Source organism: Suricata suricatta, chromosome 16 (assembly GCF_006229205.1).
Source record: "Suricata suricatta isolate VVHF042 chromosome 16, meerkat_22Aug2017_6uvM2_HiC, whole genome shotgun sequence".
NCBI classification, from domain to species: domain Eukaryota; kingdom Metazoa; phylum Chordata; class Mammalia; order Carnivora; family Herpestidae; genus Suricata; species Suricata suricatta.
The window spans coordinates 45142-68671 of NC_043715.1; the positions used below are offsets into that span (position 1 = coordinate 45142).

General features: G+C 51.3%; 2 protein-coding genes and 1 long non-coding RNA gene across 5 annotated transcripts in view; 2 read left to right on the forward strand and 1 right to left on the reverse strand.

Annotated features, from left to right (window-relative positions):
• The window catches only part of PRDM7 (PR/SET domain 7), a 14816-nt gene extending 14235 nt beyond the window's left edge, over positions 1–581 (forward strand). Inside the window, exon 11 of the mRNA XM_029924887.1 lies at positions 3–581. Coding sequence (XP_029780747.1) covers positions 3–330 — 328 coding nt within the window. The 3' untranslated portion in view covers positions 331–581. The remainder of the gene's footprint in view (positions 1–2) is intronic.
• LOC115280197 overlaps positions 1–20488 on the reverse strand; it is a 47450-nt gene extending 26962 nt beyond the window's left edge. For both annotated transcript variants that reach the window (XR_003903706.1, XR_003903707.1), the window contains exons 1-4: positions 20427–20488; positions 17384–17552; positions 8358–8502; positions 7233–7299 (exon numbers count right to left, since the gene is read on the reverse strand). This is a non-coding gene — a long non-coding RNA (uncharacterized LOC115280197). The remainder of the gene's footprint in view (positions 1–7232; positions 7300–8357; positions 8503–17383; positions 17553–20426) is intronic.
• On the forward strand, positions 3408–23505 carry LOC115280192 (cadherin-1-like). 2 transcript variants are annotated; one of them, XM_029924885.1, is made up of 14 exons: positions 3408–3513; positions 5758–5859; positions 5938–6081; positions 6177–6332; positions 7565–7709; positions 9680–9855; positions 10650–10778; positions 14319–14501; positions 16661–16902; positions 17104–17240; positions 18095–18210; positions 21319–21458; positions 22623–22758; positions 23239–23505. In XM_029924885.1, the coding sequence occupies exons 1-14, from the start codon at positions 3469–3471 to the stop codon at positions 23326–23328; spliced, it is 1941 nt and encodes a 646-aa protein (XP_029780745.1). In that variant the 5' UTR covers positions 3408–3468; the 3' UTR covers positions 23329–23505. The 2 variants fall into 2 exon arrangements, with proteins under 2 accessions (XP_029780745.1, XP_029780746.1); XM_029924886.1 differs by having other exon boundaries at positions 3409–3513; positions 16805–16902.
• The last annotated feature ends 25 nt before the right edge of the window (positions 23506–23530 follow it).

Genomic DNA, 23530 nt, shown 5'->3' on the forward strand with positions numbered 1-23530 from the left:
AGGACACACACAGGGGAGAAGCCCTATGTTTGCAGGGAGTGCCGGCGAGGCTTTACACAGAGGTCAGGTCTCATCTCACACCAGAGGACACACACAGGGGAGAAGCCCTATGTTTGCAGGGAGTGCCAGCGAGGCTTTACACAGAGGTCACGTCTCATCTCACACCAGAGGACACACACAGGGGAGAAGCCCTATGTTTGCAGGGAGTGCCAGCGAGGCTTTACACACAGGTCAAGTCTCATCAGACACCAGAGGACACACACAGGGGAGAAGCCCTATGTTTGCAGGGAGGATGGACAAGGCTTTACCAATAAATTGCCTCTCAGCTAACAATGGAGAACAAATGTAGCCACCACACACTCTGAGGGAGCTTCAGAAGAAGCCTACAGACAGACCCCTTACACTCCCCCAAGAATATAATGAGAGCAGATAGAACAGGTTAAACAAATCCGCTACTTTCAGGGCAGGAGATAAGGTATACAAACAGGGGAAGATTCCTTGAGTGTTCTTGGGAATATTGACCCCCAATCCCTTCCATGGTGTTTTGGCCCCCTGTTCCAATAAATTTTTGTGCATACAAATCCAAACTCCACATCATGCACCTCATTCTCCCGTTATCACTTAAAGCAGAAGGGTCCAAAAAGACCAGAGAACCCATGCTCTTGGCCCATGTCTCCACAGGAACTGCAATCCACAGGGAGAGAAATTTAAGATTTGAGACAGACTCCTCAGGGAAGGGAATCCCCTAGTCTCTTGGGAAGCATGGTGTTTTCCCCTAGTAGACCCCTGCCCTTTGTTGCCACCCTCCTCCGTTGGCTTCTCATGGCTCCTCCTGGTGTCCCTCCTCCCTTGTAGCCTCAGACGTGAACAGCGGGAGGTGGAGGGTGCACCCACATGTGTGTATGTGTACATACCTATGTGTATGCACGTCCATGTGCCTGGCTCAGTCTGGTGCACCTCCTCTCTCTCACTCTCTCCTTGCTACACTTGATCTTAGCCAAAAGGCCGAGAAGCAATCACTCTCTCCTTGCTGTCCTGTCAGGGTTGGCAGCTCATGGCGCACAGCACATAAACTCCATATCAGCCCATAGTGGGTTTCATTCTCAGCTCTGCCCTCACCAGTTGTGTGACATAGAACAAGATAGTCAACCTCTCTGCCTGTTTTAAAATTTTTTAATGTTTTTATTCCTTTTTTGAGAGACAGAGACAGTGTGAGCAGGGGAGGGTCAGAGAAAGAGGGAGACACAGAATCTGAAGACAGGCTCTGAGCTATCTGTTAGCATACAGTCTGATGCAGGGTTTGAACCCACGAACCCACGAACTGAGATCATGACCTGAGCCGAAGTCAGACGCTTAACCAACCGAGTCACCCAGGCGCCCTACTCCATGCCTGTTTGATAAGCTGGAGAATGGGAATGGTAACCCCAGCCCTTGGTTTGGTGTTCCAAGTTGAGTAAGCATAGGCAGAATCTAGCACGGAGATGCCAAGAATGCAAGTCCCTCCCTCTTTGTTACTCTCTCTTGCACAACGTTCAATGCCTATGTCTTCAAGGGCTTTAGTGCTGCACAAGGAAGACAGAGTAGGTGGGGTAGGGGCCAGGGAGCCAGATTCATAAATTGAATAGATACCAGTGCTTTCTCTGCACAGACTCAGCTACCCTGAGAAAGAGCTGTGAGGTCAGGGATGCAAAATGGGTGGGTCCGCCTCTCTCCATGCCACTGCCCTTCCCTCTGAGCCTAGGCAGCTCTGAACCTCCCTCAACACAGGCAGGCAGTACTGACAACAACCTGTATGACCAGACCTTCACTGGGCCCTTCCTGAGAAGAGATGCTGGGGTCAGCCTCCACAGGAACTGGACGCACCGTAAGTGAGTCTCTGATCCTGCTCACTGTCCCATCTGCACACAGTGTTCGCGGAGCCCGTGGCTCAGCAGCTTCTACAATACACTGACCTTGTCTCTGGGCCCCATATGATTTGATGCACAGCTGTGGTCATCCAACATTCATAACTACTTTATCTTATACATGGTAAGTGAAGTCTGGAAGGACTGGAGCATGCTGTGAGCCGGGGCAGCTCTGCACAAGCAGATGACCACACATTCACATATAAGACCCACAGTGCCCAGGAGCACAGAGTTCCCGAGACACAATGCTTATACACGGGTAGCAAGGCTGGCAGTGAACATGAAGCAAGCATGTTGCGCCCACCACTGCATAAGTGAGGGTGCTGATGTCTTGTCTTAGAACCAGAGCTGACTTCCAATACAAAGAGGAGGCAGTGGTGTTCTAGGAAGCACAATGATTGAGAGCCACTATCACATCCTCTCCTGTAGGAGTTACGTCCCTGCTTCTGAAGAAGCGTGTGTGTCTCTGCCAGCTCCTACTAGCATGGCTTCATGGAGGCTAAATTCCAATTCTCACAACACAGGAGCTACCAAAAGGCGTGTGGGCCACCCAGGCGGCACCCAAACCCCGTGACTTCTAACAGTGCTCCTTCTGTCCCTCTCCTTGTGCCAGTCTCCTGAATATTCTCTTACATAAACTATGTGGATTCCAATAATAAATATTCATTACTATTTTCTCTAGTCCCTTATGATTTTGTAAGGGAAGGTGAGTATCTATGGCTTTCTTTCCCTACAGGAAAAGGGGACAATTCTCTTCCCGGTAAAGCCTCATGCTGAGAAATCACGTGACCTACCCCTCACTGTTCTGTGACATTAGCATGAGCCATGGCAGAAAGGGCAAAGTTAGGGATAACGTTGGCAGAGGGCCTCGCGATAGAGTGAGAGGAGAGCCCACAAGCTGCCAGGTGACTCCTGCCTCCAATTCCCACCAGAACTGACCTGAACCTCTTCTGGTAAGCTGACAGCTTCCAGACGAGGAGAGATCTGTTCCTTCTTCCTCCCCTTCAGCAACAAACCTCATTTCCGGAGTGGCCACCAGCCTGCAAGATGGCCCCCCAAAATCTACCTCCTATGACCACATCCTCGTGCTGTCCCACCTTCACACAGCGGGGCTGACCCAGCCTGTGAAAATGACGGTGTATGACCTTCACAGTGGCTTCAGCCTTGCCCTCATTATCTCGAAAGGTCTCAGATCACCTCGTGCAAGGGAGCTGGGTGTTCCTTTTCCCCTCCTGCCCAATTGCCAGCTGCTGGCAGCCAGCATCCTCATTTTGAAAAGCGGGCTCAGAGGTATGACTGCTAACTGACATCCACTGGATTCTGAGTCTCTGTTCCCTGGTAGACAGCCAAGAAGCCCTTACCTGAGGCCACTGCCTGCTCCTGTGGCTCCTGTGGGCCTCTCTGCACCTGCTGGCTTCCCAGCACCTCCCCCTGACCCTGACCGCCATGCACAGGTAGGTCGATAGTCCTTGGGCAGCAGGATGTCAGCGGCTGAGGCAACAGTACAGTGTGGCCAGCGGCCTCTATCACACAACACTCTGTGACCACAGCACCTACCACAGCAATGGCCAGCCCCACCTGCTTTCTGCTCTGCTTGTCTGCCACCCAGGTAAGAACACTCTTGGCTTCCTTGGGGACAATAGCTGGGCAGGTGAGGGTGTCACTCACCAGGACGATTGACAAAGAACCCAGAACAGCAGAGCACTCTCCACACCTGGGCTAAGGACAAGGCTAAACAGAAGCCAAGCAGCACATGAGGGTAAACTTATCCCAAATTTAGTAAATTTGTCTTTGATTCGCAGACTCTGCTCTGTCTGGCCCCAGGTCTGACCCCCATCCCATTACCCAGCCAGTATCTGAACCAAGAACTATCACTGTGGAGTGGTGTCACCCACAGATGCTGTCTTCAAAGATTAAACTGCTTAAAACTACTAAAGACAGTTTTTTAAGATACTTTTTATAAGAGGCTGTTAATCTCATCACCCAGAGAAAAATCCTGTAACATTTTGATGCATGCACTTTAAGATCTTATTTTGTAAGTTCTCATACTTTAAAAAATTTTTTTAAGTTTATTTATTTTTTGAAACAGAGACAGAGTGCAAGCAGGGCAGGGGCGGAGAGAAAGAGAGGGAGACACGGAATCCTAAGCAGGCTCGAGGTTCTGAGCTATTAGCACAGAACCCGACACAGGGCCCAAACTCACAGAGCCATGAGATCATGACCTGAGCCCAAATCTCATGTTTAATCACCTGAGCCACTCAGGTGCCCTCCTCTCATACTTAACACCAACATATCTAACAGTAACAACTTGGTTGTAGTTTTTTTTCTGATAATATGCAATTGTTATGTTTTTTTTTATGTTAAGAAAATACAAGGATGCCTAGCTGGCTCAATCAGTAGTAAATGCAACTCTTGATCTAGGGGTTCTGAGTTCAAGCGCCACTTTAGGTGTGGAAATTACTTAAAAATAAAATCTTTGAGGGTGGCTGGGTGGCTCCACTTTGGCTCAGGTCCTGATCTCACGGTTCACGAGTTGAAGCCTCACATCAGGCTCTATGCTGACAGAGCCTGGAGCCTGCTTCAGATTCTGTGTCTCCCTCTCTCTCTGCCCCTCACACACTCACACTCTGTCTCCCTCTCTCTCATAAATAAGCAAAAAATATTAACATTAAATAAAATCTTTAAAAAATAAAAATAGTGGGGCACCTGAGTGGCTCAATCGGTTAAGCGTCCAACTTTGGATCAGGTCATGATCTTGCAGTTTGTGGGTTAGAGCCCCCCCTGGAGTTCAGACTCACTCCTGTCAGCACAGAGCCTGCTTCAGATCCTCTGTCCCTGCTTTCTCCACTTCTCTCTGCCCCTCCCCCAGCCTGTCTCTCACACAAATAAATAAATAAATAAATAATAAATAAATAAATAAATAAATAAATAAATAAATAAATAAAACAAATAAAAGTTAAGAAAATACTGAAAATAAAAGCCACCCAGCGGGGCGCCTGGGTGGCTCAGTCGGTTAAGCGTCCGGCTTCGGCTCAGGTCACGATCTCACAGTTTGTGGGTTCAAGCCCCGTGTCGGGCTCTGTGCTGACAGCTAGCACAGAGGCCTGGAGCCTGCTTCGGATTCTGTATCTCCCTCTCTCTCTGACCCTCCCCTGCTCCAGCTGTTTCTCTCTGTCTCTCAAAAATAAATAAAAGAAACATAAAAAAAAAAGAAAAAAAAGCCACCCAGGAAATAATTCCATTTTTCAGAGGGAACATCAATTAATACAGCAAGTTACAGCTTTCTATTCATCGCATGAAGATAACTGCACACACTTGGATCCTTGCACATTTTTCTTTTACAAGCCGTACAGAGCCACTGTCTTACTTTCCTTATCTTACTTTATCCTACTTTCTCACCTGCCTCTTTCCCTTCACAAACTATCTTGAACACCTTCCTTGCAGTTTTCATGTTACATCATGACCAGGATTAGGCTATGGTTGAACCAACCAACCCTCTGTCATTGGACATGAAAAGTGTTTCCAGAAAGAGTTTGTATACCTGAGTTTGGCCTAGTTTTGATACACACTAAAACATGCACTGTATTCAGTACTCAAGAAAGTTCTCTGATCTCCTGGATTTAGGGAGAACATGTTCACTCCACCTAATCCTCCCATGATGTCTCAGAGCCCCCCTCTCAGCCTTCGTCTCCACAAGAAGGTGTTGGGAAACCCTGGTTGCCATGGTGGAGGTGGAAGCCATTGTTTTCTGGGGAGAAACAGGACCCTGAGTATTGACACCCAGGCTGGACCACGGGCATTGTCCCAAAGATTGTCCCCTGTGTTCTTAACCTGCTTCTCATTGGCTTTGCAGCTTTTTGCCCAAGGGCTGCCTTTTAGTGAGGGGTCTCCCAAGACACCTCAGAAGCTGGGGTTGGTGGTGGAAGATCTACATGGCAACAAGACCCTCCAGCAGGTCAGTGGGTGTTTACAAGAGCCGGCTTTATTGAACAGTTAGGCCTGTGCTGTGGTCCCTCACCTTCTGTCCTTTCAGGGTTCTCTCTCTGGACACCAGATGGAGGTGCTGATGTTCCCTCATGCCCACTTTGGTCTCAGAAGGCAGAAGAGGGACTGGGTTGTCCCTCCTATCTCCATCAGCGAGAATGGAAAAGGCCCATTCCCAAAAACAGTGGCCCAGGTATTGCAAAGGAAAGACTCTGGTTCCATCTTAGGGTTCCCTATGGAGAGAGATTTATACTTGACTGGGGTCCTTCTTTGCTGTTCCGTCCTCAGGTCAAATCTGATAAAGGCAAGGAAATCCGGGTTTTCTACAGCATCACTGGCCCAGGCGCTGATGAACCTCCTTATGGTGTGTTTATAATGGACAGAGAAACAGGATGGCTAAAGGTGACAATGCCCCTGGACAGAGAGCAGAAATCCCACTATGTTGTGAGTGTCTCCTATATGGCTTTAGGGGCTGGGGCACTGACATCAGGGCAGCTGTCTCATTTTCTAAATATTTCAGACAGGCATTTGATTTTTGAAGTTACTTACGAAGCATTTTTTGAGCACCTATTATACTCCAGATGCCACACATGAGAGTTAAGAGGGTAGAGCAGGGCAGCGCTGGGGTACAGATCTGGGATTTGTAACTTAAGAACCACCTCTGCAATGTGGGCAAGTTCCAGGACTCACTGAGGTGAGGGTGCTCTGAGATGTGGGCTTCTGAGTTCAGGGAAGACAGCGATGCTGGAGGGAGACGTAGACTGTTGCAAAAGTTTCTGTCACTGCTGTTAGCTACAAAGACACGTGAAGGGGAACAAAGACAGGACCCTTGCAGCAAAGACAAAGGTGCAGCAGGGGGAGAGAAAGTGGCAGAACAGGGCGGATCAGAGAGACTGAGTGGGTTGTGTGACTCTAGTTTGGAACATTCTAGACAATCTCCAAATGTTAAGAGTGTAGGATCCAGAGCCAAACAACTAATGGTGAGACCCCAGCTCTGACACTTCTTTACATTGTAGCCCTGACTATGGTGGTGAGCCCCTCGGCTTCCTTTTGCTGTCAGGTTAATATACGTAAAGCACTTTGAACAATGACTAGTTCTGGGTAAGTGCTCATTGCATGTTAGCTGAACATCCTTTAAATACAGCTCTTGTCTGGGAGTCTCTCTACCATACCCTTCTGAGGGAAACCGAGGCCCAATAAAGCCTCATTTTGCTCTCCTCCCAAGGTCATTGCCCTTCATTCACAGAGTCTAAGTGAGTTCCCTGCCAGGTCCACACTCCACACCTGAGAAGGAACAAGGGCAAGTGCTGCAGAAATCAGAGCCCTCAGTCCTGATGATCCCACCTTGAGAATGTGGTCACATGGTCACATCCAACTGCATGGGAGGCAATTTGCGCAGATGAGCCACTTCCTATGGAAAAGGGAGAAGGTGGGTAGGCTGATCACTAGCACTCTACCCTGAGCATCACACCAGAAAACCCTGAGGAGACAGCCTATGCGACCTTCAGTGACATTACCGAAGTTGGTATAAGTGCTGTTTTCCCAGACTCCCAGGTACTAAAACATGAGATAAAGTCAGAATGTGGGCTCTCACTGCAATGGGCCTTCCGTGGGGCAGCTGCCCACTGGCTGGGGCAGCCCCCACATGCCTCTGCTGCACTGTTACTGCTTTTCAGCTTTTCCTTCATGCTGTGTCTTCAACTGGGAATGCTGTGGAAGAGCCAATGGAGACTGTGATCACAGTACGAGACCAGAATGACAACACGCCCAGATTCACCCAGGCGGTTTTCGAGGCGTCTGTGATGGAAAGAGCCCACCCAGGTTAATTTGAACACTGGAGGGTCTTAGTGACACAGGGCAGTAAAATCAGAGGAAAATACAAAGAATCTGGGAAACTACAGTATAAAAACCAGAGGAGATCGTAGGGATCCACACCCTGAGCCCCAGAGCACGGAACATTTCCACTTAGAGATTGGAAGGGACAGATCAAGGACTGCGGTGACTTGTTTTTCTTTCTTTCTTTTTTGTTTTTTTATTTTTTTAGGGTGGGGTTTCAAGCAACAGAGACCCTCTCAGGCTTACTCAAAAAAGATGAGACTGGGGAGGGCTACAGGTGGAAAGGATCCCACAAAGAAGGGTCAACAGGGACCATAAAGCAAGAAGGCCCTTCTGAGATGAAGGATGGGCAGGAATCATGGGTCTGCTACTGTCCAGGTGATGCCCACTGGGTCCCTCACTTCTGTCTTTGCATCCTGTCTGCATTTGCTGGTTTCTGCATCTCTGGAACTGGTGCCACTGACAGGCCCTCCTCCACCTTGTGGCCGTTCTCATTTCATAGCTTCCTCGACACAGCCTTTCTGCATCAGTTTCCATTTCTCCCTACATTCCTAATTCATGCTCCTACAAACAAGAATCTGACTGATTATTCTTGATTCAAGGTCATTCTGGTTTCAGGAGGCTCTTACTTACACATCGAGGAGCTGTTACACTTCCAGACATGACGCTACACCTGTGGATCCCATGATGGCATCACAGGCAGCACTGAGAGGACCACATGCTCACAGCTTCCACCGGACATGTTGGGAGTGGATACTGAGGTCCTCATTCTCTGGGACTGAAAATAAATGAAACCAAAAAATCACAGGGTATTTCATGTGAAATGATATTGTGATGGATGCTTTCTTCTCTCTTCTGGCCCACCATAACGGCCACTAATGCTTTCTTCCTCTTTTTCTCTGTCTTTTCTATCTTCGTGCTGCCTTTGGCCCTACCACAAACCATGGCTCACTGACCAGCACTAGCTGTCTCCTGATCACCTGCGTGGGGTATGCATCTGCTTCAGGTTCTCTCAGGGGACCAGACTCCAGATGCGCTGCCCCCACCTGCCTTTGCGCACCCCCTCACCACTTCTCTCCTGCGGTGCGTGGCTCCAGCTCCAGATGTGTGGCCAGTAGCCAGACGGGACTCCCCTGACAATGGCAGGGGAGGACAAAGGATACAAGAGGCCTGAGATCAGTAGAACAGCTGCAAAGATGAGCTATGAAACAGCCTCCTCACCCTCTCCTTGAGCACCCGATAGTATCTCAGCACCCTGAAGTGTCACGTTAATGAGAAACAAAGATCCCACAGTGACGGCCATGTCAAAAGATGCCCTAAAGAGAAAAAGCAAAAGAGAGAGAGGCAAACCAAGCAACATACTCTTCACTACAGAGAGTACTCTGATGGTTGGGGGGGTGGGGGCTGCTAGACAGGTAATGGGATTAAGGACTGCACTTGTCAGAAGCAGCACCCGGTGAGGTACGAAATTAAGTGACTATAGTGTACACTTGAGACTAATATTACACTGTATTTTAACTAACTGGAATTTAAATAAGAACTTATTTTTATTAAAAAACACATTTTTTAAAAAGATGCTCTGGGGCACCTGGCTCACTCAGTCAGTGGATCAAGTGGCTCTCGTTCTTGGTTGGGGTCGTGAGTTCAAGCCCTATGTTGGGTGTAGAGATTACTTAAATAAATAACCTTTAAAAAGGAAAATAGTAACTAAAATTTTTTAAAGGGCACCCTAAAGATTTCTGGAAAAAGTAAACAAATCATTTGCAAATTATTATAAAAATTGGGTGAGTTATTTGAACTAGAACTTATACCACTTGATAAGAACTTTTGTCACCTGTAGAGTGAATAGACTGACGAAGGAACACATTTAATTTTAGATTTCGGTATTAATTTGTATTGCCCTGCGGGTTGTTAGCTGTTGGGTCAGCTAACTCTTCTCCCTTTTGTCCTTGCAGGAACCTCCGTGATGCAAATCACAGCAACGGACGCAGACGACCATGAGAACACCTACAATGCAGCCATTGCTTACACCATTCTCCACCAAGACCCCCCAGTGCCTCACGCCAACATGTTCACCATCAACCGGGACAAAGGCATCATCGCTGTGCTCACTCCTGGGCTGGACAAACAGGTCAGCGGTCAGGAGGAGCTACTGTGTGGTGCAGTTAAACGTACATTTGTCCCAGCTGGTAAGGCTCTGGTGCAAGTCAGAACAAACACTGACTACTCATAACAAACATGAGCCAATCAGAACAGATTCCCAACCAGTCAGAATAGGCAGCCAACCAATCAGAACAGACTCCTGACCATTAGCCCATGAACCAACCAATCAGAAGAGGCATCTATCTGCCACAGGCAGGGTTCCCGCTGATGCCCCCAGGCTGGCTTTGAGCCCTGGGCATATAGCAGGCCCTAAGGTATCACTGGGGTAAATTAGAAATGTGAGCCGCAGGACAACTCCTGTAACTGACAAAATGAGATGATTCTGTTTCCCACAAATTCGGGTCACATTCTCTGGTGAAAACATAAAGATACTAGTATCACAGCCCCCATAAGTGTTGCACACATAACTGAAGGGGGTCCCAGGACCGAGATCTAGTTCTGGGACTGGGAATATACTGATCAGATCCCAATCCAGGAAGCTTTCCTCCTGGGGCAGTTTTGGGAGAGGATGGTCTGATTTTACCAAAGTTTACTTCTCTGAGTGGGGGGCCAAGGTGAAAGCTGAGATGTGGGGTAGCAAGTCAGTCTCCTTGAGTGCCTGACAGGGCCCTCGCCCCTGGAAGCTGGTCATTGGCTGCAGGGGAGGGTCCGTCAGGTTTGCTGCCTCTGGCATTCCACATCGACTCTCTGGGTGCCACTGGGTGGATGAGCCAAACCTGCATCTAAAATCCCCAGTGCTGACTGCCATCTGCTTGTCCGCAGATTGCTTCCGTATACACCCTGACAATTCAAGCCGCTGACCTCCAAGGTGAAGGTTTAAGTTCTACAGGGACAGCGGTGATCACAGTCACCCACAACAACACCAACCCTCCCGTCTTCAGCCCGACCTTGGTAAGCCCTGCCAGAGTCAGTGGATGTCTCGTGACCTATGTTCTACAGTGACTTATGTGTCACTGTGTTGACAAGCAGTGTCATGATTCAAGCCTCAGTCTGGCTATGTTTGAGAACCCTCTGGACCACATTCTCTGGTGAAAATAGAAAAGTACTAGCATCACCCGCCCCCATAAGTGTTGCACACATAACAGGACCCACGGACTCCCAGGTCTAGTGCTGAGAGTGGGAATATATTGATCAGATCCCAATCCAGGAAACTTTCCTCCTGGGTCAGTACTGGGAGGGGACGATCTGAATTTACTGAAGTTTGCTTCTCTGGGTGAGGAGCCAAGGTGAAACTCTCCCTGTCCCAGGGCAAGGGCAGCTCTCTCTGGGCCAGGTGGTGACTCAGATGGGCAGATGAGTGTGAAAAGCAGAGTTCATGACAAGATGTCATTGTCCTAGGGGCAGAGAAGGGGCACAGTCATTCACTGGGAGCTCCCTGGATCCCACTGGTTAAGAATGAAGAGCCTTCGGGCCCAGGTGGCAGGAACTGACACGGGGACTCTTCGATGACATGTGGTTCAGGAGACTTGGATGAGTAAAGGACAGAGGGAGTTTACTGTGGAGAAACAGTGGGGGACAGAGCGGGTGCAGCTGAGCTTTTTGAGGGCTGGAAAGCAGTGTCTGCAAACCCCTAGGCATCCAGGCCACCTTGTCTGTCTCTCCCTCTCCCTCATCTTTATGCACCTGTTTAATTCTCACTCTGCAGCCTCTGCCTCTTTGTGCATATTTGCATACCCCCTTCACCCATTGGACATTTACTTAGTACCTACTTGTGGCCAAGTCCTGTTCCAGGTATGGGGACATCTGTGATGACACAGACAAAACTCTAGGTCTTAGGGAGATGAAATTCTCCCAGGGGCCACATGTGACCCTCCTGTGGCCCCCAAGCCCCTGCCCATCCCCCTGGCCTCACCACTCAGCTGGCCCTCCCTGAACTCCAGCCTTTCTGCTTCCTTGCTGGTCTTTCAACATACCAGTCACGCCCTTGTCTCAGCACCCCCCTCCTCCTCAGAGAAGACCACACTCGAACCCACTGCCTGTCACCTTCTGCCAAAGCTCATTCTCAGCTCATACCACCATCTTGATTGTTGCATTTGTTCAGGATTGTTTAAAACTATCCCTTCTTCTTGTCACCTTGTGTCATGTCAGTGCACCTGGTGATGCTCTGTCAATATTTCCTCAATGAAGGAAGGTCCCAGGTGCCTTTATGTATTCTCAGTTGAGGCAGCATTTGGCATGGAATCAAAGTCTCTGAGTCCCAACCACAAATCCCCATCACAATGACCTGAGGGGACTCTCTAGGTAAGGTGTGGAGCCAGGGGCAGGGCACAGGCATCCTTCCTGTGATGTGTGCATTGTCTCAGTGGGGCCCCAGTGGGCAGTCCCACATGGGCCTCTCCAGCAGCTCAGAGTAAGGCGGGCACCTCCCAGCTCTCAGGGCTAACTCAGACAGCAGTCAGACCCATAGTATCTCACTGGGAAACAGAAGGTGCAGACCAACCGAGAACAACAGCCAGTTCCAAGTTACTGAGCAGTTTATGTGCTACACATTTTATCTGCATGATTTCAATCGCATGAGGCAGACATCCTTTCATCTACGTGCCCAGAGAAATCAACAGGATTGGTTTAAAACCACGACTGGTCAATTGCTCTATGTTCAATCCAGACACAGAAGGCCCCAGCTTCTGGCCACACCAAGGGGCAACACAGGGACACAGCCTCATTCTTCTTGCTCTGTCTTCCTTAGCGTGTGAGTTTTGTCTTCATGGTGACTGCTGCACCTCCAGCATGACACTGATCCAGTTAGAAAGAGGGAGGGGGGAAGGCAAGATCCACGTCAGGTGTCTTTTCCCGTAAGCTCTAACGGATAGACTTGCGCTTTGAGCTCACGAGTAGAATGTGGTATGTGGCCACTCCTAGCTAGAATTTGTTTAGGTAGCAGGGGTTACAGATCAGGGGGTCATACGGTGAGAATAACAGAACTGGCACTGACCCCATTAAGCTGGACACCCTTGCCCTTTCTTAAGCAGTCCATGGCCATATGAGAGTCATGAGGAAGGTCCCAGGCAAAGCCTGCAGGCCTTGAAGGGTTTAACCTATCTGTTTGGTGGTCACCTGGCTTAAGCCCAGGGACATGGCCTCTGGATTCCATGGGCTGGCCCTGCTCAGGCCATAGGGGATGGTGACAGGGCGGTCACCTGGGTGTCCAGAGCCCCAGGCTCCGAGCTGCTTTCTCTCAGGGGAGATGGGACAGAGCCTTGGCATAATGTCCATGGATGTGCTCAGGGCAGTGGGCCTTGGATTTAGGTCCCAGCCAGCTCCTACGTAGTCCTCCAGCTGTGACCTTAGTGTTTCTGTGCCCCTCCCCAAAGTCAGAGGTGACGGTGGTACTTGTATCCTGACCTGCAGTGCAGAATAAGGTCTGTCTGCTCCTACTAGTGCCACCCTGACAGTGATACAGTCTAGGCAGCCGTGCTGAATGGAAAAGGGGTCTGACTTCCTTGTGTTTATCGTCTGTAGAAAAGGGTGCAGATTTCGTCCTCTGGGGGTGTATGAGGAGTAAATAATGTACAGGAAGGTGCTACCAGGAATTCATTCATAGGCTGGAACTGGAACCCCATCTGACCTCAGAGAGCACACTGTCTCTACTCTGGGAGATGTACCTGAAAAATAATTGAGTTAATTCTTTTGAACCCATTGCTGGAGCCTCCTTCTCTGTCCTTTGTTCCCAAGACAGGTGTGCCAGGACACAAAAAGACAGAGGACAGCAGAGACTCACATGCCTGAATTCCCTAGAACCGAAATGTAGTGGCAGCTGCAGACATTAGAGTATCGTCCACACCGTCCTGAGCAATAAACCCAGCGTCACTCCTGAGGTGACCAGGGCTGGAGTCAGGGTCCCACCTGAGCCTGTCTGGTGTTCCAGCAGAGCCCTCCAACAGTCTCCCGTGCCAGACTTCATACAGAGAAACTTGCTCCCCCTGCAGACCGAGTCGGAAGGGAACTGACAGGGTGCAGGGAACAGGCTGGAGTAGCCACTCTAGGTCCAACTTCTCGCTTGGCTCCTGAGCCTGTGCGACTAATGGCCACAGCTGGGATCTGAGGGGCTTCACACGATGGCTGCAACCTGAGAACAGAGCCTGGAATGGCTGCACTTGGCCATGGGGACATATCATCCTCAGCTGGTGCACACTTCAGGGTCTGAGCTTCGGGAGACCAGGAGACATGGTTTCAGCTTTCCAGCCCCTTCAGCACAGAGTGAAAGTAGACAGTGAGCTGTGAGAAGCCCCACTGCCGACACGCAGATCCAGACCACTGGTTGCAGGTGCCCCCAGTTGTCGTTCAGGCCAACAGACATCCGCTTTAAGAAAAGACCCCTCCACTGTGACCCATCTTGCTTAAGAGCAGCAGATTCCCTGAGGCTGGCAGAGGCTGTTACCCAGTCCCCACACAGGATGTCAGGAATGAGTGCCTATGTCTATTCTCTTGCAGTACGTGGGCCAGGTGTTTGAGAACAAGGTGGATGCAGGGATAGTGAGACTGAAGGTGAAGGGAGCAGACGCCCCAGGCTCTCCAGCATGGAAGGCAGTGTTTTCCATCCTGAATGACAGAGCAGGCCTCTTCACTGTCACCACGGACCCGGAGACCAACAATGGCCTTTTGAAAACAGCCAAGGTAGGTGTGAGTTCTAAGGAGATGGCCGCCATGATCAGTTGGCTCTGTCCACCTTGGACCCAGACCGGAGTGGACATCACACTCCACACACCAGGAAGGCAGCTACCCAGTGAGGGCTTTCTACTGCAATGGGGGTCCCCCCCGATCCTTGCACCAAAACGGCCATGCCGTCACCCTGGACCTCAGAAGTGCTGCCTAAGTAACAGCTTTTTCCCAGGAAAACACAAACCTAGGATGTTTTCAGAGAGCTAAACTGGGACAGGAGTCTTCATCTGGGTTCCTCCAAAAGTGGGAGGCGCCCCAGAAGCACTGATGAGGGGTGAGTGGGATAGGAAGTGGGGAGAGAACAGGAGCCTCAAAAACAAAGGGGCTCAAGGGGCACCTAGGTGGCTCAGTTAGTTAACGGTCAGACTCTTGATCTCAGCTCAGGTCATTAACTCATGGTTGGAGAGTTCAAGCCCCACATCAGGCTCCTTGTTGGCGTTCTGGAACCTGCTTGGAATTCTCTCTCTCCCTCCCTCTCTCTACCCTCTCCTTGCTTATGCACATATACACATCTGCTCGCTCTCTCGCTCTCTCTCTCTCTCAAACATAAAGAAATAAACATTAAAAAAAAACAACAAGAAGGAAGGAGAGGAGTCATCGAGGAGGAGGACAATCTCAGGAATTTCTGCTCAGCTGAGGAGTGATTGAGGGGGAGGAGGCACTTACTGCTCTTGGTTCCAGAACACCAGGACACCCAGGACAAACATGGAAAAGGCCAAAGGCAGCATCTAGACAAGCCTGGGGGACAGAAGGGCTAAAACTCAAGAACTCTACCAAGGACATGCCCTAGAACATTTACCTATAAACCTGCATCAAACCAGAGTATGTGCCAGGGGCGGCAAATTGACCCTTAGGAATGACCACATGCCTTGTGGGTGGTGTCGAAGCCTAAGTCAGAGGGGTCCAATTCCAGCTGATTCCTGGCTCCACCATCTGGGGACTCTTTCAGATAATTCTGCTCAAGGTCCACCACTCATGTTGTCCCCGTGCAGGATAATACAACAGAGAGCAAACACAGGGGCTCAATAAATGCCGCAGGCTGTTTAGTTACTAACGCTCAGTATTCACTCCAGCAGAGAAGTGCTGGATTATGGACATTTGATGATGGGGAACCTGATGTGCAGAGAAGTGAGGTCACCTGCTTGGGCTGCCCAGTAAGTGGCAGAGCCAAAACCCTAACCACAGTCCACCTCTTCACTGCTATGTTAAGTGCTGAGTATCCGGGCACCAGCTCAGCAGAGTACGGCCACTTCTGCCCTGCCAGTAGGTCTCGGGTCAGGTCGCCCTTGGCCGGAGGGAATGCTGAGGTTTGTGGTTAAGATGATGTCCATGCTGAGACAGGGCTGGGCCTTCTCCCCCAGTGCACTCACGCTGCCAGGCACAGATGGCCATCAGGGAATTCTTGCTCAGGACAAGCTGGGGACACATGAGGGTGTGAAGCCTCTCCCACAGTTCTGTGACATGTGAACTGGACTACCAACCTCAGAAAGGGGAGTTTCCTGTGCTGTTCCTCATGCCAGTCACTGTTGCTACATAACAAATCACCCCACACACTGCTTAAAAATGTAATAGTTTTTACCTCCGTGGGTCAGGAACTCAGGAAAGACTCAGTGAGGTGATCCTGGCTCAGAGGCTCTCCTGCAGTTGTGGCCAGATGGTGGCCACGGCTAGAGGCGGTGGGGGGGAGCCCTCAATTGAGCTTCCGGATGGTGACCTCAGGGCTCTCTGACCTCATGCTCCAGTGAGCAAGGTAGGGGGTGCCTCGTCTTTGATGACAAAGCCTTGGAAGTCAGAATGCATGATGCTGGCAATGTGCAATAGTAGAAACCATGACGAAAGCCTGCTGGGGTTCATGGAATGGGATGTGGGCCCTGCTTCTGGGTGAGGGAGTGCACAGGCCACATTTTTGCAAAGCGCGTGCAAAGGATAGTGGTCTGTGGCCATCTTTGGAACATAGCCTTCCATACCGAGCTGTGGCCTTCCCTCAAGGAGGCGGAGGGTGACAAGCCAGGGCCTGTGCTCTCTTGTAGGCCAGCAAAAGGGAGGCCTACTGTGCCAAGTCCCTGAAAACTGTGTGCCGGAGACCCCTGACCACCCTCTGCTATGTTCTTCAGGGCTTGGATTTTGAGACCACACAGCAGTACACCCTTTACGTGACAGTGGTGAATGCAGGGCCCGTGGCATCTCTCTTCACCTCTACGGCCACGGTCACTGTGAATGTGTTGGACATGAATGAGGCCCCTGTCTTTGTACCCCAGATGAAGATGGTGGAAATGCCCAGGGACATCGGTGTGGGCCAGGAAATAACATCATACAAGGCCCAGGACCCAGACAGCTTCCACTCTCAGGAAATCAGGTAGGACTGGAGATGTGGTTTGGCCCTGCTGCCATCGGGCCTGCTCAAGGTACCCAGGGTTGAAATCTAGCCACGTGCCCAGAGAGCTGGCCAGAGGAGGTACTGAAATTTGTCAGCATCCGGTTGTTCATTATGCCCCAGGAGGGTGGTTGGGGGGCACACGGCCCCAGCCCTGCACAAATGGGGGTTTGTCCCTTGCAGGTATCAGATATGGCATGACCCCAGCCATCAGCTGGACGTCAACCCAGAAACAGGCGTCATTTCCACTCGAGCCAGTCTTCAGGGGGACAGCATGGAGAACCACACGTTTTCGGCTGTGGTCATAGCTATGGACAACGGTAGGGGCTTAGATGTTTCATCATTGGGCCACATCCCTCTAGTGACGTTATACCCTGATGCATGTTATACTCCACATTGTGGCTGTACATTATCTCAACACATCTTTACCAGAAACTGACAAGGAGGGACTGTGTTCTCTTACCCGTTTTACTCACGAAAACACAGGATTGAGGAGCGTAAATGATCTGCCCAGCATCCCAGGGGACAAGTACGGGCTTGAGCCAGGCTCTCCAGGCTTCCGAGCAGAGTCACTCAGGAGGTCCAGCCTGGCTGCTGCGTTACAGCAAAGGTGACTGTGGGCGCAGCACCACCTGCACCGGGAGGAGAGGAGCAGGCTAAGGGACAAAGTGCATACATACAACCCCATATCACACACACCTTCTACAAATTTGCACACTCACATTTGCATAGATCACAGCAAAATGTTCACTTGTGCACACTCCCAGACTAACATCCATGCAGCCTCACAAGCTCACCTGTGCACATGCACGCATCACACACATTCATGTGAATTGTCACACTCACACACACACACACTCTCATAAGACCCTGCTCAGGTTGCATTACCCATGGCCACCAGCATCTAGCAAACTATACCCATAAATGGTGGTGCTGAGGGTCCGGTGAGTACTCAGGGTTCTGTGGAGAAGCTGTTTGGAGCTAGCTTAGAGAGGAGATACACAGTAAGATCAAGCAGTCCCTTTTCAGGCTGGCTCAGTCAGCCAGGGAGAGATAGGACCATGGGCAGGGGCCCCGGAGGGACAGCAGACCTCATGACACAGCATTTAAGTAGGAGGAAATGTAGCAGCTCACAACTGTAGGGTCTGATCTCCTCTGTCTCATTCCCCCTCAGGACAACCTCCAGCCACAGGGACCGGGACCCTTGTCCTCACTTTCTCTCATATAGACTGCCCAGGAGTAGACTCGAAGTGCCTTTCCATCTGCCAGAGGGGACCAGAGCCTGAGGCTGTAAGTATGGGTCTCCCGGGTCTTTCACCTAACACTTGCCCTTCCAGGGTCCCCATGGATTGTAAAGATGACCTCCCAGATGGGTATCCAGCCTTGTCACCAGGATCTGCAAGGCACTGCGTACAGACTGTGCAATGACTTGATATGTTACACCTCACACTGCAAATTTTTTTTTAATCACTTTTAAGTGTTTTCAAATGTTGTAACTTTGAATCCAAAGATGAGCCATTTCAATATTATTATGACAATTTTCTGGTAGATAAGGGTCTTGAAGATGAAGTACCTTATTCTAAATTGTTTATAGGTGCCACAGGAGACTTTGTCATCTTCTCATAGGGAAGTTTCCAGAGTGTGCAATGTCCCCATGATAATCTTGTTTCTCAGACACGGCTGGGTGCCAGGAGGCTGGGTGGGAGCTGAGGGTGACTTGTGAAAGGGGCAGGGACCCTAGACACTGAGGTTCCTCTATCAGGGTGGAGGCAGGATGGGGAAGTAGCCTTAGAGAGGCCCTGGAAGGAATTGTGACAAATCCCTGCCCTCCCACCCTCTCTCCCCGCCACTAAGTTCTCTCTTGGGGCAAAGAATCTCTAGAAAGGGAGATACACCGCACATCCCCAAAATAGGTTTCATTGTTATTCGTTTCAGTTTACTTATGGCATTTGATATTTCTTAAAAATTCTAAGAGTAAAAAAGTAAAAAATCTCAGAGTTCAAAGAAAGGTTAAAGAGCAAAAATAAGTAACCCCATCCACAACTGCTTGTCCCAGAGATGGTCACTGGTACAAGGCTTCTGGTATCATTCTAGAAAATTTTCTTGTTCATGGCTTCTCTGTGCCTCCTGTATAAAATGGGGTTAATAATAATAATGGGGCTGTGAGGATTAAGTGAGCAAATCTTTTTAATATACTTGAAACTCTATACACATTCAGAGAGAAACCTGTAGATGCCGCCCCCGTTTTACACCCTGTGTTATGCCGTGCTGATGGTTATGATTCCAGGACACGGTTACACACAGATGGGCCTCATTCTCTTTAATGGGCTGCAGAGCATGCGGTCTGTAACATAGCTCGTTTATTTAATTGTCCCCAGCGGAGACGGTCTGGGTGTTTCTCATCTATCGTACCCATGGGTGTTTGAAAAAACAGGTGTGAGCATCTCTTTGGGGTTATCTCCAGTAAACATAACCCCAGCCAAATGCCATGTGTGTTTAAATCCAAAGAGACATTTCTTTTTTTATTAAAAAATTTTTTTAACTTTTGAAAGAGAGAGACAATGAGCGTGAGCGGGGGAGGGGCAGAGAGAGTGGGGGACACAGAATCCGAAACAGGCTCTAGGCTCTGAGCTGTCAGCACAGAGCCTCATACAGGGCTCGAATCTTCAAACCATGAGATCATGACCTGAGCCAAAGATGGACACTTAACTGACTGAACCACCCAGGCGCTCCTCAAATAGAGATTTCTTACTTATCTCCAAAGTAGGTGTAAGGAGCACACTCCCAACCTTTGCTAGGAGGGTCTCCTTCCCTGCCTTGGAGGGGTCTGATTCTTAACCCGCACACAGTCCACGCTCATTCTCCAGTCCTTGAAAAATGCACTCTGACAGGAAGAAAAAAGTTCCTGTATCTAGAGGAACACAACCAGTCAGCCAACATTGTGGTGTAGACCTTTCCAGATTTTACAGTGCCCTTATTTTTCTTCCTGTTACATGTTTTATATGTAATAATTTTAATTTGGCGATGGATAGGTATCTGTACACTCAGTTCTGTCACTTGTCCTTCTCACTCCCAGGCCCAAACCTGTCAGTGTGTAGAGCCTCCATCAGGGTTGGGGCCAGAGGGGAGTAAGAGGGGAGGTAGGTAGCACAACAGGAGTGACAGCTCAGAGAGCTTCGCCTCATCTCAGCCTTGGGAGTTAGTCACGGTTTTACAGATGAGGAAACTGAGGCACTATCACGTGGTCTCTCAGTGCAGTCAGAATCGGAAAACTTACCTGTCCCGTCGAGGGACTTCCACCAAAGTCCTTACAGTGCCAGAGAAGGAAATGGAAACACACACACACACACACACACACACCCCACCCCACCCCCCACCCCCGAAACCAACCAAAAGAAAACACAGCAGTGCTGGGAATCCTGGTGAATTCTGGGAATCCGGCTAGCGCGCGCCCCCCACCTCCCGGGCCTGTGCCCGTGGCCCCCGCCGACCTCCGCTAGACTTACTTGTCCCGCCTGGGCTCCCGAACCCAGCCTGGAGGGCGACAAACCCCGAACGGACACCCCACCGCCCCCTGCGCCCCCGCCCCGCCCCTGACCCCACCTCCCGCTGGTGCCCTCGCCCTCACTTCCGGCCCTGGGAGGAGCCTCCGCGGCCCCCGCCGGCCTGAGCGCCCATGTCGCCCTGGCGGAGCTCCGCAGCGAGGCCCCGTCCTGGTGGACGCTGAGCTGTAGCCGCCCTCCCCGCCACCGGACGCGCCCCCCACCTGGGTTTGGTCCAACACTTGGCCTCTGGGGCCTGGGAGGGACCAGGGGCAGGGCAGGGGAGGACTTGGGGAGGTGCCTGCGCCCCAGGACCACCGCTCTAGAGGTGGTGGACGTGGGCCGCTCGGGCATGAGTTCGGGGGCCGCTCCGCGCCTGCGGGCGCTCCAGCGACACGTTGACTCCTCGGAGGTAGGGGGCAGGCCCAGACGCCGGGTTCCTGGCTCGTTGTGGCCTGGGGGCTCCAGTCTGAGGTGGCCCATGAGCCAGGGGACAGAGCTGGGCTCTGGGAAGACGAGGAGATGGGGTCTGACCAGCCCTAGTGGCACTGACTGGCTGGAGACCTAAGCCTCAGGGTGGAGGAGAGGGGGCCGTAGTCCGGGTGAGGGGGGGGGGTGCAGGGACAGACCAGCATTATTTATGAGCCATTTTTTAGTGTGTTAGCCCCACAGCCTCCAGTGGCCGACTCAGCAATTCCAGCACACAGGCACACACACCCTGCCCCCCTCCAGGGTCCAGGGGCAGCTGGGAACTCTGTTCTCTGGGGCTGTTTACTCTAAGGCTGCTGTCTCTATGCCAATGTGGACACAAGGCTGGGCCCCACACACTCATTCCTGTCCCTTTCTTGTGGCTCAGGGCAGAGGCATGGAGCCGGTCAGCAGCCCACTGACCACACATGTGCTGGACACTGCCTCGGGACTCCCAGCCCAAGGCCTCTGCCTCCGTCTGTCCAGGCTCGAGGACCATGGCCAGCAGTGGATGGAGCTGAGGAAAAGGTAGGTTTGAGGGGTCAAGAAGAATCCAGATGGCCAGTAAGTGTGGGCACTGAGGGTGGATGGCAGTGCTGACCAGTCCCCTCAGCCTTGGGGCTAAAGAGCACGCTGGTACAGCCTCACAACCCTAGTGCCTGCTGGGCCAGGAGCCAGTGTTTGCCTCTCCCCGAGGGCAGGGTTGGCTGAGGCCTGAAGTGTAATCTGAAGGCCTCACTGTCACCGTGATTATCAAGTAACCTTATGCCAGGGAGAGCACTGAACACTTTTCTTGTGTATTTATTCTCACTACAGCCTGTGGGCAGGCACCATAATTACCCCTGTTATGGATGGGGAGACTAAGGGAGCAAGAGGCAAGTAAAAGCTGGGCAGCCCAGCAGGCCCTGGCCTCTTGCCCCAGGCCGCACTGGAGTAGGCCCAGCCCAGGCACTGCCTTGTAGCACTTGGGCTGCTTTGGGAGCCTCTTGAAGGAGGCAGTTCCCTCTGGTGCTGGGAGTGGGTGGATGGGCCCCAGGGGTTCAGGGCCTGAGGTCATGGAGCTCATCCCCCGTCCCTTCACAGAAGCTGGGGTTCCAGGTTCTTGGAAGAATGGATGGAGCCCCCTGCAGGGCCTAGAGACCCATTCCCAACTTCTCGCCCATAAACTGGACATATGGGAGAACTTTCCAGACGTGACTGGAGACTAATCAGTGAGCAAAGCAACAGGCCCTCAGATCCCTCCCTTCAGACACTCGGTACAGCTGGAAACAGGCCACCATGAGGATGGGGATTTGGGGACACTTACTGATCCCAAAAGCACACACAATCTATTACATGAAAAGGGCAAGCTACCAAATAGTACAACGAGAATAATCCATTTTAGAGTATTTTTCTAAGTTTATGAATAAGCATAGTTATGCATAGAGAAAATTTGGAAAAACATATGCCAATATCAAGAGATTGTTGCTCATAGAATTGACTTTTTTTTTCCCCTTTTCTGCTGTCCTTACTGGAGTTCCCTGAAAAGACAGTGCAGCAGTGTCCCCCAGCTGCTCCAGAACCCAGCATGTTTCCTGCTGCAGGGCACTCCCAGGGACTCGGGTTGTGGAGGCATCCGAGGCCATGGGCCGACCGACCCTGGAGAGCCAGGCAGCGATGACCCCTCACTTCCCCCGACTCCCCTCTCCCCAGCTACACCGACTCAGATGGCCGCTGCCCGGGGCTCCTGCCACCAGGCCCGATGAAGGCGGGCACCTACAAGCTGTCCTTTGACACTGAGGGCTACTGGAGGAAGAGGGGACAGGAGAGTTTCTACCCATACGTGGAGGTGAGGGCAGAGGGGTGGGGGCAAGGCCGGAGGGGTGGAGGCATGTGAGTCACCAAGGTCCCTGCAGTGGGCAGGCTGGTCCCACCTCTCCTCCTCTCCCTGGGCGGTGGCAGGTAGTGAGTTCAGCGGCTTTGAGCTCCCAGAAGAAAGGTCTAGGGATTTTACCACAACACACCCATCCCTGCCCTGTCCCTGGGTAAAGCTGTGGGAGGTAAGGCCAAAAGTGACTCACCCCCTGTGGGCAAAGGCACTCACCTGACCCTGTTCGGGGTGGATCCTTAGGGTTCCCCAAGCCGAGGGCTTTCTCTGGGGGAGGATTCAGCCCCATGCACAGCCCTCACCATTTTTCAGTTCTCCCCTGGTTGCAGTTGGCCCTTGGGGCTCTTGCCCCACTAAACTTCTGCCCCTGGCCCAGTCTGGGCAGCCTGTGTGCTGCACACAGGCCCCTCACTCTGCTCCCATGCCCTGTCTGCTTCTCAGGTCGTGTTCACCATCACCAACGAGACCCACAGGTTCCATGTGCCCCTGCTGCTGAGCCCGTGGTCCTACACCACGTATCGAGGGAGCTAGCGGCTGAGCCATTGCGTCCGGACAACCGCTGGCCTGTGAGCATCAACCCCGTCCCCAAGGCTCACTGAGACACCCCAACGGAGGGCACCAATTTACACTACCTGTGGGGGAATCTGGCCCAATTTCCAGCAGCAGCTGAGTCTCGGGCATCAATAAAGTCAATGCTGGCATCTGCAAGGCTGCTGCAGTCCCTGGGCTCATC

Bases quoted from the DNA above. Each gene is read 5' to 3' on its own strand.
- LOC115280192 (XM_029924885.1), top strand. From the start codon at position 3,469: ATGGCCAGCCCCACCTGCTTTCTGCTCTGCTTGTCTGCCACCCAG. The intron at 7,710-9,679 runs GTTAATTTGAAC...TTGTCCTTGCAG, and splicing joins GATGGAAAGAGCCCACCCAG to GAACCTCCGTGATGCAAATC. The intron at 22,759-23,238 runs GTGAGGGCAGAG...TCTGCTTCTCAG, and splicing joins GTTTCTACCCATACGTGGAG to GTCGTGTTCACCATCACCAA.